At 40.7% G+C, this 17,167-nt stretch overlaps 1 protein-coding gene and 1 long non-coding RNA gene across 2 annotated transcripts in view; one reads left to right on the top strand and one right to left on the bottom strand.

Annotated features, from left to right (window-relative positions):
• Positions 1-11,266, top strand: part of LOC125751322 (uncharacterized) — a 29,181-nt gene extending 17,915 nt beyond the window's left edge. Inside the window, exons 24-42 of the mRNA XM_049029987.1 lie at positions 1,040-1,152; positions 1,482-1,549; positions 1,853-2,026; positions 4,279-4,356; positions 4,470-4,510; positions 4,602-4,658; positions 4,874-5,341; positions 5,553-5,631; positions 5,744-5,846; positions 6,093-6,123; positions 6,617-6,757; positions 6,875-7,006; positions 8,040-8,193; positions 8,340-8,389; positions 8,532-8,630; positions 8,762-8,826; positions 9,513-9,632; positions 9,735-9,869; positions 10,024-11,266. Coding sequence (XP_048885944.1) covers positions 1,040-1,152; positions 1,482-1,549; positions 1,853-2,026; positions 4,279-4,356; positions 4,470-4,510; positions 4,602-4,658; positions 4,874-5,341; positions 5,553-5,631; positions 5,744-5,846; positions 6,093-6,123; positions 6,617-6,757; positions 6,875-7,006; positions 8,040-8,193; positions 8,340-8,389; positions 8,532-8,630; positions 8,762-8,826; positions 9,513-9,632; positions 9,735-9,869; positions 10,024-10,237 — 2,322 coding nt within the window. The 3' untranslated portion in view covers positions 10,238-11,266. The remainder of the gene's footprint in view (positions 1-1,039; positions 1,153-1,481; positions 1,550-1,852; positions 2,027-4,278; positions 4,357-4,469; positions 4,511-4,601; positions 4,659-4,873; positions 5,342-5,552; positions 5,632-5,743; positions 5,847-6,092; positions 6,124-6,616; positions 6,758-6,874; positions 7,007-8,039; positions 8,194-8,339; positions 8,390-8,531; positions 8,631-8,761; positions 8,827-9,512; positions 9,633-9,734; positions 9,870-10,023) is intronic.
• Positions 11,267-13,245: 1,979 nt separating this feature from the next.
• LOC125751327 (uncharacterized) lies at positions 13,246-17,163 on the bottom strand. Its single transcript, XR_007400592.1, has 2 exons — positions 16,613-17,163; positions 13,246-16,513 (listed from the first exon to the last, which is right to left on the bottom strand). It is a non-coding gene; the product is annotated as an uncharacterized LOC125751327 (long non-coding RNA).
• Positions 17,164-17,167: the final 4 nt, after the last annotated feature.

Genomic DNA, 17,167 nt, shown 5'->3' with positions numbered 1-17,167 from the left:
TACACGATCTTCCACTGTCAGTCATTAATCATGGTACGGATAAAGAGGCCATGATCTAATTTGAGAACAGACTGTATGAGTCTATAAAACTGTCAGCATTAACCATAGAATTTCCTCTGTGTTTGCGCTCTCATTGAGACGTTAATTGGACAATGTGCTGAAAACCTAGCAGTTTAGAAATAACGCAGGCATTGCATGTCAGCAATGCTTGCAAAATACACGAGGTATCGCTCTGACTCACGCCTGGGTGACTCAGTACATGTGATAATGGGAGCCTTGCTTTGTCTCAGGGGATTATGCTCATCAGAAGGGCCTGGACAAATATTGTGTCTGTTTGGCTGTTTCAAGACCACCTACTAATCAGAAAAGGAAAAGAACTGCATGAAACACTCTTTATTTTTTTCCCCCATTTACATATCTTACAAATTAATGAACTCCCTGAGTATTTTTGTATTTCAATATTTAATTTCCATACATGTCACTAGAAGTAGTTTTAGAGTATTGAATAGTCTTCCTGTTAGTGTAGCGCAAGCTAAAACCCTGGGTTCCTTTAAATCAGAGCAAGATAAGATTTTAACAACTCTGAGCTATTAGTTACTGTAAGTTCTCCCCAGCAAGCTTGACAGGCCGGATGGCCTCCTCTCGTTTGTAAATTTCATATGTTCTTATCTAAGATGAATGGATCCTTTGATGGCACCATGTCCTACTTACAGACATTAGAAGCAAATATAGCACATTTTAAATTATGATCACCACATATTACAGATATTTCAGCATTTGTGGATCCTGGTATGTTGTTGATACATCTTCAGAACTTCACCTTCTGTGTAGCATAGATGCATTAATATTGTTACTGTTACACCAGGATCAATTGCACTTTAATATAGTGTCAACTACAAGATGAAGTATGCAGTCTATAATTTGTCTTATTCCTGCCCCAGTAAAAAGCAATAACAGTTAAACTAAAGGATCATGTTGTGCTGTGTTTAATTTGTCCAGCGTGGGTGACCTCGTCATGTGTTTGTTTTTGTATGTTTAGTGCCCACCCCTGGAAAGCAGAGGGGTTACCATGATTTTACAGCCTCCATCCATCATCTTCCCAGTACAAGCTAATACAGGCAGCCAAGATCCCAGACCACTTGAAGTGGCCAGGTAAACACATCAGCATGAAACATGAAAAGGGGATTCCTTTTTTTATTTCATAACATTAACATGGCTTTGCTGCACCTCCAAATTTTGCCAGTTGTGTATTTTTAAAAGTTCACTAATGAACCATGGGATTTTTTCAATTAAACGCTTAAATAAAGTATAAAGAGTAATTTTAAATACCTAAAGCTTTAAAATGCATAGAATTATGAAATCACTCGATATTTCAGTTGATAATCAGTTCATTGTATTTTTATAGAGCTTTTGTGTGATAATAGCAGAACTAAGATTTACATGATCTTCTTCCGATGGTGTTGAAACACGTTTTGCTGCAGACCGCAAAGTCCCAGGCCTCGGCTGCCTCGAAATTTCTCCTCTTTGGGAAATCCCATAACCACTGTCGGTGAGTTCAAGGCTCCACCACATTGACAGTCTCCACTGAGCACATGACTGTCTCATAACACAAAAATGTCTTACCATAACAGAATTCATACTTGCTTTCCAAATAAGCTTTTGTACAGTGTACGATACTGATCAGCAGCGAATATGAATGCTGTTTCTTTTCACTCATTTTCTTTGATCTCTCCCTGAGACATTGGCAGTGGGTTATGCAAGACAGTGAAGGATGGCACCATCTTTCCTATAAGACTTTTTAGCATGTGTGTGTGTGTGTGTGTGTGTGTGTGTGTGTCTCTATGGTCCCCAGACAGCATGGGTCACGTGATAGATCTGGTGAAGGACCAGCTGCCGAATGTGCAGCTCTCAGAGGAGGAGATGCGAAAGAACCTGGAGCTTCTAGAGGAGGCCAAGAAGGTCAGCGACCGCTTCCTCATGCGGAGAGGGAGACGGTCGACCTGCAGCCTCTCAGACTCACCCACAGGTAGCAAGGCCTCCCTCGTCTGCATCGTTCTAGGCATATCATACACGCTGCACCTCAAATGGTAGCACTTTACTTGAGGGGGCATAAATAACTCAGCTACCACTAAAGTACAAATTATGAACAAATATAGTTAAGATAATTAAGATCATTAATAATGAATTAACTTGAGATCAGTTATGTTACATGTGTTTTGCATTATTTGTTCCTGCTGTACTTCCTTCTGTTGTTCCTTCAGTAGTTCACAAAGGTTTACATAATTAATCGATATAGTAACAAATATAGTACATGCCTTAGATAACAGATGTGTGACAATTCATTATCGATGAACAAACATGAGATCAGTGTGTAACTAAGACTTAGTTTGTGGTTAATTTATACGTAAGTAATAGCATAATACTACATATTTATGTCCCCTCAAGTAAAGTGTGACCCTTTGAATCTTTCTTTTCATATAAAGGGGAAATTGGGGGATTGTGTTGCTGTTTGACGTGTTAAGGTCTGTGTGAAGGAGATGTCTTACAGATTATTTATTAGCACATCTGGGACTGCAGCTATGACTTCCTGTTCTGCACAGCGTCGCAATGCAGCTGTTCTGCCATTCTGTTCCATTAGCCTGTCAGTAACATTAGGGTTCGCTGCAGGGGCCCATGTTCCCCAGCTGTAAATGGAGCTTCTCTCTCTGACTGCGTGAGGGAGTCGGTGTCATAAAAATAACACGCATGTTTTTGCTGGACATCAAAATCTATGGAAATGGCAGCAGCATTGAAAACGGCTAAGAGCCAGATAGCGACGGCGTCTGGCAGACAGAGCATGCAAGCATGAACTGGATGCTACGATGACATTTCAGGGAGCATATTTACAAGTCAATGAGGTTCTGTAGGAGTTAAAAAAAACAAAACCCATAATTACAACGCCACCTATGAGTCAGGCAGTCTGTCGTTTTATCATCCCTCCATTGGTCTTCCAAGCACTTATCTGATTTTAATCAAATTATATGTAGCATGTGACATTTTTATGAAAATGGCACAAAGTGCATTTAAGTAATTCTCTGTGGAGTTTCCATAATGAATCTGAAATGGAAAGAACATCAACAAAGGTAACAAAAATTGAAAATGGCTGACTGGCCCTTTAAAATATGTCACCTAATTGTAAGTGTGTATAAAATATAAATAGTAAATTATATTGTAAATGAAATTAAAACATCTTGATCACTGATATCAGCATTTTTTTATCAGCGCTCATTGTCTGGATACACAATGTCACATTTTTTTATCAATACTTAAATACAGTGATTTCACCCCAAACACGAAAAAGGTAGATAAGTTGTATGTGATTTACCGCTGATACTTATGCTGTTCAGTATTTTGTACAAGATGACCAGCATCGTGTGAATGATGCAGCCCAGTGAAGTGTATAGGAAACCTAAGATCCATCTGTGTGAATCAGTATTTATAAGGTTTTACAAGCATGTGCTCATATTTTGTACTCGGCACTCAATTTGCCAGGAAGCCAGTGTTGAGAAATGTACAGTTATAATATGTTTATGAATATTCAGCTAAGACAGATTACAGTTGTGTTGTATAACAACATCGCTAATTGTGTTTAAGGCAGTTGTCTCCTTGATTGATTGCTAGGTTTGTGTATCATTTACCTGTCACTGGTAACTAACAACATTACACATAAATTATATATTTCTTACCACACTGTCATGGTTTATTATTTAGAAGATAAAATAAAATTCTATTCAAATCTCTTCAATTGAGCTCAGCTAAATTTAATTCAATTTCAGTTAAATAATGTAAATGATGCAATAGGTTTTACAAAGAATTCCTCGTTGAAGAGCCTCATAGTGCAAATGTAACTACAGTGTACATCACAAAGTGGTCATTTACATTCCAGAATGTTTTTGTTTACTGCAAAGGGCTGCCTGGCTACCTATCTTAATTCCCATCAGTCTGGCAGAACCTTCCATTCCTTTTATGTTTATAGAACACCTTTCTCAACATTGAAGTGCTAAGGCCCTTACCAAATATTTAAGAGAACAGCATCACGCCTGCAGTCTGCGTAACATTACTAACAGCATTAAGCTAAAGTGAACTGAAATGGGTTGGGATGATATTAGTCTAAACTCCCTTTAGATGTTAATGTTCAGTGAATGATGTTCTTATTTGTTGGACTTCCCAAGTAAGATCACACCGTAGTTTAGTAACACGGACATAGCCAATCTAATGATTCTGTTTTTCCCGTTGTAGGACTCTCTCCTTGTCCAACTCCACGCTCCTCTCCGGTTCCTTCCCGAAGCAGCTCTCTCACTGCTCCCCCTCAGATTGGTATGTCTCCAAACCCAATGTGTGACCTAGAGTCTGTATTGGAAAGCGATTTGCCATCTTAAAGCATTACACACAGCAAAAGTGAGAAAGTATCGTGACTTTCATTGGTACAGAGACAAGTGAGATGTCTTATGCCATCTGCCAGGCTACTCAGGTACGGTCTTTCGTCACACTCCATTGACAAAAAATTCACTGTATTAAAACTAGCCATGTGTTGTGCTTAACAATTTCCGACCGTCTGGCAGAACTTGGAGGTCCCTGGTGTCCGAGAACATGGAGATTCCATCAGACAGGACCTAGAGGTCTGTATTACTTTCAAACCACAGCCCTTATTTGTAGTTTTACTTCCTGTTCTGCTATCATCTCAGAAATCTTGGTACAAGTACATGGTGCAATAAACATAAATCTATAGATCTCGTGCTTTTCAGTGTTATAATTCCTAAGCTGGGTCTATCGTGCCTTTAAATTAAGCCTCATGCTAAGTAACATGGAGCATTAATTTCAATTTTTGTTGCAGAATTCCAGGAAGTTTTTGGACTGGAAGCCCACTGAGAAACGAAAGGTTTCCTCAGGCACACTGTGCCCCCGGTACGCCACAGCGCTGTCAAAAGACGACTGTGACCCTGGTGCGGAGGCCGGAAGGAAGGCTTCCCTGTCAGCAGCCATGGTGGAAAGAACAGGCGGGGGCGCTCTCGGACGAGGGAGCTTCGAAAACGGGCCGCCCGCGACGGGAGTGGCTAAGCCCTTCCTCCGGCCGACAACGTTGCAGACCCCCTGCACGGCCGAGATTAAGACCATGGGGGTCTTTCCCCCCCTCATGAGGGCCATGTCCTGGGATGCGGTGGGCTCCAATTCCTCCAGGACTGACCTTCCCGGCTTAGCGCCTAAAGGCGAAGAGGCTTACTTTGGCTTTGAGCAGCCTGCAGACTCCCTGCTCAAGTCGTCCAGATACAAAGATTTCCCCAAGCTCTCCAAAATGCGGGAGGTGAGTCAGTGCCGCACCTCTCAGCTGGAGGAAGGCTTGTTTCATTCAGTCATCATTTTAGACTTCTCAGTAATGCTAATACCCCAAGACTAATAGGACAAATAGGTATATAAGATGGATGGATGGATGGATGGATGGATGGATGGATGGATGGATGGATGGAAAAACATGCTTGCTCCATTTGATTTTTCATTGGTGCATCCTTGTTTAGGAGCATATGTTGATGCGAACCCAGACCATCGGGGGGTATAAGCTGCCAGATTTAAATGAAACTGCTGAACAGGACAGAGGTGAATCAATGTACATCTGTTACGATACATTCTGTTTTTTTTTATCTTCTGAGAAGCAGAATAATATTGTCTTTACGCTGTAGTTAGACAGTGTCTCTTTTTTCCCTTTCAGCATCCTCAACAGAGGAGGAACCCAAAGAGAAGTCTGATGTGATGCCAAACATTTCAGACATGATGCTGAGAAAGCTGAAGCTGCACAGGACTCTGCTAAGTGGGTGAGTAGAATCCCAGAGTGACACTCTGCCTCAGGGTGAGTAGGACCCGGGGTGACACTCTGCCTCAGGGTATGTGTTGCCCTAGAATGACACACTGCCTCAGGGTGAGTAGGACCCGGGGTGACTCTCTGCCTCATGGGATTATCATCATTACCAGAATTTGCCAGAATGTGAAATATTCAGATACTGCTGTGCCTGTACCACAAATTGATGTTTTCGTAAAACGTATGTTAATCTTCTTTGCAGCACACCGTCACTCACAGAAAAAGAAGTTGAGGTTGGTATCTAATGGAGGTTTGCTCATAATTAAAAGACAGACATTTAGAAAGACAGTAACAGGTCACAAGATATTCTCCTTAAATACAATTTAAATTATTTACATAATGACACATATGTATCCTCATTCCGGTTAAGCTGGTCTTAAGGACAGACAATATTCTGGGCAGCTGGTTTCCTGTGAAATGCAAACAGTGAATGGGGGGGGTCATGATAAAGCCTGCCGTTCTGAGACCAGGCTGTTCTTCTCCCCCTCAGACCCTAAACACTGCAGACCACATTTGGGAATTCCACTGGGACACTTTGTTATGTATCACAAAGGATATGTCACTGAATGTTGTTTTACCTCCATTTTATTATATCGAATGTTCATTGTGGGTCTGTAGTTGTAGCTGAATATTGATGTGGGTATGACTGATGTCTTGTCTAGCTCGTGGTTTGTTTTATGCATGCTGTTAAAACAGGCTAATTTGGTGGCTCTCTCCCCGCAACAGAACGCATTTGTGCAGCTGTCCTTGGCGTTCCGCAATGACAGCTACACCCTCGAGATGCGGCTGAAGCATGCGGAGAAGGACCGGAACCTGACGGAGGACAATACAGACAAAGAACTGGAAGAATTTAAATGCTGCTTGAAGGTCGGCAGTTACAGACCAGCTGCCTCCTGGCGCTGAGTAAAGGAAAAAAATGAGAAGCATCTAATCTCTCCTCCCAAACGAATCCCTGCAGCATCATACTGATTTTTTTTGGTGCAGGGCTCCATAACGCTGTGGCAGAACTCTGAGCAACGGGAGGCCTTCCAGCGCCTCCTAGAGACAGTGGCGGTATTACAAAGCCTGGCCACACGCCTCTCCAGCCGGGCAGAGATGGTGGGGGCTGTTCGGCAGGTAAGCCACGCGGAGGACACCGCTAACTGCCAAGCTAATAATGCTACAAACCGTGTTATTGTAGCTTTGGTTTTTTTTTAACTTAGTTTTTATTTTTATATTATTTTCCAATTTTCATTCCAGTTAGATTTAGTTTTCAATGTTGTAATATCATTTTATTTTAAAGATATAGTTCAGTTTAGTTTTTATATATTTTAGTTTCCAGCTTTTTTTTTGCGTTTTCCAGCTAATCTTTAGAGGATCCTAAATGAATGCACAGTCCACATTATGGGCTAATATTCTCCAAAAAACCAAAACATCTTCCCGGCATGATTAATGGTAATTAAGGATCAGTCAGTACTTAATCTAAATTGTATGGTCATGGAAATGATTTGATGTCTGTTCTTATTTTATTTCAGGTATTTCTGAAGCAATATTTATACTTTTGTTTAATTGCAGTTTTCTTCCCTTTTAAATTCACATTTTATTTCAGTTTACAGAAATGTTTTACTATAGTTTTAGTTTAATGAACAATAATAACCCTGGATACAAGGTGGCAAAATAGTATATATATAAAAACGGATTAAATGTATAAATTTAATACAAAATGTTGAATTGATTTTTTTGTAAGTCTAAAGTCAACGTGTATTCATTGTCATCCTCAGTTATAATATGTGATGCATGGGTCTTATAGTAGATGTAATTTCTCATTGGCCAATAAACAGAATATAGATATATAACACATTTAAACATGAATTATTGGGTCATGGACGTGGACAGAAACATATGCAAAACTGCATGAAAAGGCATGTGCAAAAGTAGATTTTGGTTTCTTTATTAAAATTAAACACAACACTATACCTGTATTATTATTTATGTATAAACAAAACTAAAATGAATAACACAGAAAGGCGCTTATTCATATCCGGAATGAGAAGCGTGATTACTGCCATTCCGATATCGCCTTTGCACATAGCCAGAAGGCACAGGTGTGCGAGCACCACGTTTCCTGCTTTCCGTGGTGGTAATGGTTCGTTTGAACCTGGCATGACAGGAGAAGCGCATGAACAAGGCCACAGAGGTGATGATGCAGTATGTGGAGAACCTGAAGAGGACCTACGAGAAGGATCACGCTGAACTGATGGAGTTTAAGAAGCTGGCCAACCAGAACTCCAACCGCTGCTACAGTGGCTCAGTGGACACTGGAGGTAGCAGCGATTGAATGCGTTTGTGGCCAGAGTCAGGGTGACAGCTAGTTTCTGCATGTACTGTGTTAGCGTTATCTTTCAGGAAGGACTCTAGCGCAGTGTGTAGAGGCTGTGTTTCCTCACGTTGTGTTGTTTGTTTCATGAAGATGATGGAGTTCCACGGACGTCTAGATCCCTGTCCCTGACCCTTGGAAAGGTATCCTGCGTCACTCGGCTGGTTCACGTACTGGCAGCTGTAGATTATGCAGAAGGTGCTGGATGGCAGTGAGGTAGCGGAAGAGCATACACTGTAGATTTATGATTAGATGTTTCTCCTTAAATTGATTTCCCTTCTCTAGCCCCTGCCAAGAAGGAGAGTCAGTGTTGCTGTGGTTCCTAAATTCAATCTACTGAACATTCCGGGTCAGAACCCTCCCAGCCCTGGGCTTCCTGCACTGGTACATTTCCACTGCATGAGTTTCGCCACTGTTGGGCTATTGTCATAAATTTAAAATGTGATGCTGAAACCTCATCTTTTGACTCAAAGATCCTTTCTAACCCCAATGCTGTGTTTTATTGTTTTTTGCAGTGTGAAGCAAACAGTGGGAAAGGCAGCAGCCCTACTGATTTCGCACAGCACTCTGAGACTGAGAGGTAAATGCAGTACATTAGGAGTACTGCTCCTTTTATGGTGCCGAAAAGGGCCCTGTTATTTAAAACAATAGCCCTTATCAGAAGAAATCGTTTGCATGTGTCCGGGTCATGTGACCCTCCAGGAAGTGAGCCTCTGGTTCATTTAGGCTAATTGGGTGCACAGCCGGATCAGGATGGATGAAGGCTTCATTTACGCAACTGTGAGATTATCAGTGTGCTTAAAAAAAACGTTACTGCCGCTCCATAAAACCCCAGCTGCGGATGATTTGTGCTACTTGGAGATAATGTAAATACAATAAATATCCAGCATCCAGGATCTGACAGAGTCCAGACATGGCTTGTCGTTTCACGATATTTCAGTGACGCAAGAGCGAGAACGTAGTTGCAGAACTTACTTGACCAACACGTCTAAATCGTAAGACTTCGCTGACAAGAAAAGACTAACATTCAGACTGTTGTTCATCTTACATATTTATGTAAAATTTTGCTGAGTAAAATCCGCCTCTTTAAATGTGCACATCTCAAAACACCCAAACAGAAAGTGCCGGAAAGTTTGTTTGTTATGATAAACAAGCAGCACTTGATGTTTCTCTGGAATGGAACACTACTTTCAAATATACTTTGAGGAATGCTTTCGTCATGACTGTGCAGTGGCCAAAAACCCATTCTTTCCCTTTTTTCCAAAGTGGAAAGACGGAACAGGAAAGTGACCTAACTACTCTACTGAAGCCGGCTGTTTCCAGCAGCACTGATGAAATCAGTTCAGAGATCAAAGCCAAGATTGAGGAAGATGCCTACAACAAAGGGTAAACGATACTAGGTTTGGAATGTATTACATTTTCATATAATTATTGTTTACTCTTGTAAATGCAAATAGTATGTATTTTATGACCATGGCAATGATTCAGATACCAAGAAGGACTGAAGCGAAGTAAGGAGCTTCAGGTGATGAGGGAGCTTGAAGAGAAGAAGGTCAAAGAAGAGATCCAGGAACAGAAAGAGGAGAAGGAATGGGAAGTACCTCAGGAGAAAGAATGTAAAAGGTGATCTTCTTGCTTGCTACATCATAATGTCAGATGTGATGTAAATCAAGGTCAAGGTTAAACCACTAAACTTATCCACTGATGTATCAGTGAAACTTTTTCATTGTATTTAGCCAACATAATTTCAATTATGATTCCCTTGATTTTGATTTAGCAGAAAACATGAACAGGCTTTGGAAATCCTTGACTGGTTGTTTCCGAAGATTTCCAAGAGGAACCGAAAGATCTGGATTTTTCTGGTCCTGTTTGGGATCGTGTTCTTCATGGTCAATATATTCAGATATTTCAGCAACAGATACAATGAAGTAGGGAACCCAACCACAGGAAAGACTGTCAGCCCAGGCCAAAATTCTTTGAGCGGAATGTAGGAGTTCTGCTGAAGAACCCACTGAGAACATCAGGATTCTATTTATTTCATTTATTGAGGGAAAAGAGAAAACTTCGCACTGTCCAAAGATAATTCAGACACTGTTTTGCTTAATAGGTATGAATATGAAATGTTTAGAAGATGTTTATTTTTTGTATATTTCTGCAAGGAACCCAGATTATTAATAAAAAAAAAAACATTGAAATTAAGGGACCAAATGCTGAAAAGTTATGAAAGTAATATCCTGTGGTCTTATCATCCTGCATCCTTTGTCTGATGAATTCTCGTTGGTGCATCCTGTCCTGTGAACTACACGCCAATGGAGATCATCACATGTGCAAATACACCACGGTACTGTGTGTGTCTCCTTCATCCCCCATAGAAGTGGAGACTTTTCCTCTAGGGGCAGTGTGTGGGGCAGTGGGCTAAACCTGTGTATTTTGTAATCGCAAGGTTGCTGGTTCAAACCCAGCCTCAGCAGGTCTGCGGGTCCTTGAGCAAGGCCTTTAACCCTTCGCAGACAGCTTACTCTACAAAGAGCAAGTTGAGGGAGGCATAATGACAATTTCCTCACTGGGATCATTAAAGTTTAATCGTTTATTATTTTCTTACCATTAGCTGTTTATACAGTATACAGTAAATATATAGAACTTTTCCTCTCAGGTTCTAAACATGAAAGCCAAACTTAGAGGCTTACTGAAATATTTAAGAAAATGTGTTTTGGTGTTTTGTTGAGGTTGTGTGTTTAAACTGGGTGCTCATCTGAATGTTGTATGATTTGTTTGGCCGACTGTAGTACCCAAAGTGCAATATTTTTGTAGCTGTTGATTCACCTCATTTGTGATATTTTGTTTGTATCTCACCGCACTGATCCTATTAACTCAAAAGGTTTTATTAATATGTAGGAACACTTTTTTTAACAGCATGAATCTTTAAATTTTATTAAATCTGCACATGTGTGCCAGGATTGTAATGTTTACTGCAAGGTCAACTATAGTTTTAAAATAAATATGTTTTAAAATCTTCCACATTATTGGCATAATTCATATCAGATGTATTACCTGTTTACTGACTGACAGTTTTCTATCTGCCCTTTAAGGACAAATGCCTTTAAGAATCGATTGAATTCTACCCGTCCTCGGTCTGATGAATTCTCTTTGGCGCATCCTGTCCTGTGATCTCCATGTCAATGTCTCTTTCATCCCCCATAGAAGTGGAGACTTTTCCTCTTAATTAATGACCCAATAGGCTACTATACACAGTTTGCGACGTGCGAGACAGCAGTCCAAAGAGGATTTAAGCTGTTCAGAAGGAAAAGAGAGCCACTACTACTTATTATACACTTGAAATTAATACGTTGCTTGCTTTTCCCATTATTTTCTTCAACCCTCTGCATACATAGGTATATAAGAATATATAAATATTTAAATAAAGTTGGTTTCCGATAGGGTATCTTGGCTTTATGTACGCAAAGCAGCAGGTGGATTAAAGAATAGCTTCACAGTACGGTATGTAACACTGTAATCCTCTAAGCAAAGTGAACGCACCTCAGTTTCAAAAGAGTCATGGATTTACATAGCAAATAGGTATTCCTGTTTTTTTTTTCATTTATATATTGTGTGGTGTGAAAAATGTACCTATCTGCAGAACAGGAAGTTGTATGTAGTTATTTCAGAATCTCCACATGTTACAGCTTCTGTGCATGCAAGACAGTCCATCATGTGATCATTGTGTTTCCTTCATTCACTTATTCATTTTCTGTTCTCCCTTGTCCTGTGAGGGGACGGGGCTTATCCTGCAAGCCAGGGCATTGGCCAGGATGGGGCGCCAGCCCATCATGAGGCACACTCACCATTCACACACATTCACACCTACAGGCAGTGTGCCTGCATTACATTTAAAATGCTCATATGTCGATGAAGCAGAAGTGAAGAAATGCTTCCTTTGACTACCCAGGCTGAGAGATACCATTGAATATGCTAATATTTTGAAAGCATTGTGAATTTTGGGTTACATTAGATTTCATTGCCTTGAGGATCTCTGATGGTCTTTTTTGCCATTAGACAATTAAAGTCTTAATTTCTCCAACTGTTCAAACTTGAACAAAGTTCACTTTAAGTGCATTACAGTCCCTTTAAAATATAAGATATATTATATAAGATGCATTGCCCATGATTGTACTTTTGTTGATGTTTTGATGATATGGCCACTGGGCACCATTCATAAGGATGCCATGGCATGTTCTACAGAAGGATGACCTCCTACCTTAATGTCTAATAATTAATTAACATAGCTGTGGAACATCATTTATTAGGATCTTTTACCATGCTTTTATTTAGAACGGTGCCCCTCCCTTAATGAGGGTGGTATTTGTCTTTGAAATAATATGTAGGTAAAAACACCAAACATACCCTAACACTGTAGCACTGCATCACTGCATCACTGCAATAAGGATGCCGGCATGACTGGGTTTATTGACCGTGTGCAGATGCCTGTTCAGAGCTGTTATGTCTTCATGATATCAAGGGACCAAAACTTTTCGATCATTAATGTGCGTTCCTGTGACTAATGGATTATGTCTGCCTATTGACTTTTTTGTTTGCTGTATCTTGCCTTGATTCGTGTTTCATGAATTTCCAAGCGGCAGCATAGATTGACAGAACCGTTAATAATTAACAAATTCACTCATTTGGTGTTGTACGGTAAGAGGAATCATGGGGAAGAGCTGGGAGCTGGTGAAGGAGAACAGAAATGAATAAATCATTCAAGTTATAAGTCAGCTAGCATTTCCAGAGGGTGACTGGTATAGATCTCCCCTGAGTTAGCCATCCCCTGTTCTTCAGTCCACTGTTAGGGCCGTCGGTAACACTTACAGTAGGGGGTCAGAGTTGCGTGCTGCACAAGGCTTCAGGATGTGCAGCTTGCATCGCAGCAGTCAAGCATAAATGAAATAACCTTAATAGCTTACTAAGGACAGACATGCATCAAGACATACTAACTGCAGATATGTACAACTGAAGCAGTTTTATTTAAAGTTAACACACAATGGATATAACTTTTTCACGAGGACTTGGGGACACCTGGGAGAATGAGTTACAGTCAGCGGCCGTGGAAAAGGAAGTCTGATCTGACCTGTTTGAAATGCTGTCACCAGGAGAAGCTGAGATGTGACCACGAGATCAGTCCGAAAACAACACAGGCACAATTTCTGTCTGAAGATGTATGTTAGGGCCACATGTCAAAATGGTTCCAGTATGGACACCAAACAACACTTTTTGAAACACTTTTGGGGACCTGACTGCATTTAGCCTGTGACTATGTAATAACCTGTTTTTGATTAAATGAGAGGTGGATAGTTCAGGTCCAGAAAGTATAAATCCAGACTAAGATTTTGTTTCAACAAGCCAACTTAGTATAAAGAGTCACAGTCACAGAGTACTCAACTGATTGGCTGAAACAAAATCTTGGTCAGGATTATTACTTCTGTGATTCTCCTTTTCCACGGCCATTGGCTGTAACTTGGGCGTCCCCAAGTCAGCTGGGAGATGTATCATATATTTTGCAGCAGTACAATATGCAAAATAACAAAATAAAAATCCTGACTATCTACCTCTGATACCACCATCTGAATTGTCTCCTTTGACCTTTGTGAGTCCTTTCAGATCTTGATGGAATGAGAAGGACCATCAGTGACTGATGATTGAGGGGTTGATCGCAAGCTTGACAAATCACAGTCGGCTTTTAACATCAGTGTAACTTTTGGTGTAACATCCTCTTGCTAAGACGTATTTAAAAACAAATATAACATCATTAGGGATGTGTTGGGTAAGCAATGTACAGAGAGGTGTTTGAGTGTGAGATGGAAGGCAGGTAAAATGTAAGGTGTGAAACAATAATTATTCAACACTGAGTCAGTCTGTCTTGTTTACACTAGATCCAGGCAGGAAGAAACAGGCTAAATAGTGTTTGGTTTGTGTCCTGAGCTTTCCATCGGAAGGGAGTGATTGAAAGGGCGGATGGAAAGGTGAGAGATGCCAGCAATTATCCTTTCTTCTTTGTTTTAAATCTCTTCACAATGGGTTAATTTGGAATGGATGCCCTTCTAAATAACAATACACGCACACACACACGTAGGGTATACCTATCCTTATGGGGCCCGCTCATTCATTTCTATGGGAAAAATGCTAACGCTAACTATGACAACCTTAACCCACACCCTGCCCTGACCATAACCATAAGTAACCAAACAAAGTACAGGAGTTTTTGCAGTTTTTTCATAGCAGTCACTGATTTTTATAAAATAGAGTTTTCTATTATGGGGACCAGGAAACCGGTCCCCATAAGGGAAAAAAACGGATATTTATCACGTTGTGGGGACATTGTATCCCCATAAGGATAGGTATACCCGCTCACACACACACACACACACACACTGTGCTACCACTGTTTTATAAGCTTACAGGGGACAGTATCAGGGGGACAGGGCAAAGCTGCCTCTTCGTAGCCCAAGTAATTTACACAGCGCCAGCTGTTGCTGTGTACCGCGATGTAGACTTCAGTCTCTCGTAGAAGTAGGTTCGATTGCAGGACGTGGTTGAAGAAGATTGTGATGTGGCGGCCTCTAGTGTCGCAAGTCTATATTGCACAGTACTTTGACAAATACCCATTTAATATCATTTACCCGTAATCCTTGAAGAATTGCTGCTTTTTCAGTCGATGGGGTATTTCATGGACCAGGTAGCCAAATAATATGAATATTTTAATACCTACCCCCAAAAACTGATTTTCCATTTAGTTATCACTTAGCTATTAATTGAGCATTAACTGTTGCCCAATTAACTGTACAATTCACAAACTGAGAACAAAATGAACTATATACATTATTCAAATTCTCAAGCACATTTATCACTGAAACACAGCGTAAGCCTATTTAAAGTGCCCCTCAGTTGTCTTTAACATTATCTATTCATCGTCACTGCCATTTTTTTGCCTTATTTCCAGAATGAAAGAATAAATAGTAGTCGGCTCATGTCTGCCACCCAAGTTGAAAGAAAATCATCTGACTAGAAATAAAAGTGGACAGACAAGTAAACCTGAAGTAGAGTAACCATCTGTACTAACTGCAGGTGATTGTTTGGTTTCTGCTTTGTCCTCAGGGTAGTAATGTCTGACTTAAGGCATCTTAAATCCTCCCTTGTTATCTCCTCCTTCATTTCTATACTTGAACATACACCTAGACATTGATGTACTCATCTTTCAGCCCTCTCAGTCACATAGAGTCTTGTTCCTTGGTGTACACAGTACAATGTAGCTGTCCTGTACTGGTGACAATCTGTGTTGATCTTCAGCATGGTAGCTGAAGGTTCCTCTGCCATATCTCCACCTTGTTCATTCACATCGTCTTAAAGCATTAATATTATAATAGCTCTTCTCTGTGCCCAAAATACCCCAAATAATGAGTCCCGCATCATTTAACTTACTCATTCTCTGGTTTTGCGAGGCACATCCCTTTCTTTCGGTTTTTGTAGATACAAGCTATTTTAATTGCTATCCTGCTGGCAATCATAATGAAAACATTCTGTTGCCTGAAATATTTCTTAGCACTGCGGTTATTTTAGTTGCAGTCCTGAGCCCCGCCAATGCAGTCACATGTCTACTGTGTATATCTTGGTAACTTAATGTAGTTGCTTGAATGAAGTGACTTTGGAATTTTAGGGGTTCTTCTAACAGAAGAATCAGGACAGCAATTAAACAAAACTGATGTGCACTGAAGACCTGTATGTTGTAATAGTTAGGTGGTACTTTGAAAAGAGGAACTTCAGCCATCTTTATGATATACAGGCCCAACGACAGTCTCCAAGGTCACCCTGAATCCCTGTATCAGCAATTGTTAAAGGCAGCAGGACATTCTTTGAAAACCTGTTGCAGCTCATCAAGGGAGACAAACTGCAGTGTCCTCAACCATTAATATCTACGTGGACCCACAGAGTAAAGCTTGTAAAGGTGTTAAACACTTATATTGGAACCGGTCTTTCCTGCGGTCGCTGTGAGACGCTCTGATTGCAATTACTGCCCAGTAGATTGAAGATTGAGAGAACTGCATGCGTAATTATGACAAAATACTAGGTATAGTTTTCATTTTTTTTCAGATTAAGAGGTTTTTAAGTTGATTGATACACTGGTAAATCTGGATTTGGGATTGGTCATTCACACCTGCATCCTACTTCCTCAGGGCTTTGCCTCAGTAATTTTACATTCAGATTGTTTTAGGGAAGACCTATTTTTCATAAAAAAAAATAAAATTAGCATTTTGTCATATAAATAATCCTAAATAATAAAGAGAGCAGAAAAATGTAGCCTCTCGAGTATGACTTACCTATATTGAGCATCGAGAACACGTTACAAAACCTTCTGGACAAATCTTGGCAGATGTAGCGATTTGTGTGAATTGTAAGTGGTAAAAACAAAAGCTTGTATCTCAGTGGAACGACGGAGCAGGAGAAAAAGCTTCTGGTCTCATTAGTGTATCTCCGACGCTGTAACTCAAGACCGGCGTAGTGTTCTTTGTGAACTATTCTGAGAGTTGTCTGCTGACACTAAGGGGACACACGGTGCACTGCTGTAATCCCACTGGCTCACATGTGTTCCTCGGATGTTGTGAAAACGGCTCGGCCAATTCACTTTCTCCGACAGTCTGTCCCTTAGCTTTGACTGATACCTCATAAATCCCCGCGTCCGGCGGAGGGCCTCGTTCAGTGGTTTTTAGTGCAAACCATTTTATGAGCGCGGTTGCGTTTTATATCTCGAGGATATCGGTAGACATCTTGCTGCGACCTTGAGACCCGGCAGAGCTGCGCTAAATTCCTGCAGAGGCACGTGTTGTGGAGTGACAGCGCCAGCTGCCTGTGGCATGACATGCTCGGGGGCCGGC

The sequence above is a fragment of the Brienomyrus brachyistius genome, chromosome 11 (genome assembly GCF_023856365.1).
Source record: "Brienomyrus brachyistius isolate T26 chromosome 11, BBRACH_0.4, whole genome shotgun sequence".
Classification (NCBI taxonomy): domain Eukaryota; kingdom Metazoa; phylum Chordata; class Actinopteri; order Osteoglossiformes; family Mormyridae; genus Brienomyrus; species Brienomyrus brachyistius.
Note: the sequence above shows the minus strand (reverse complement) of the source record. Positions and strands in the feature narration are given on the sequence as shown.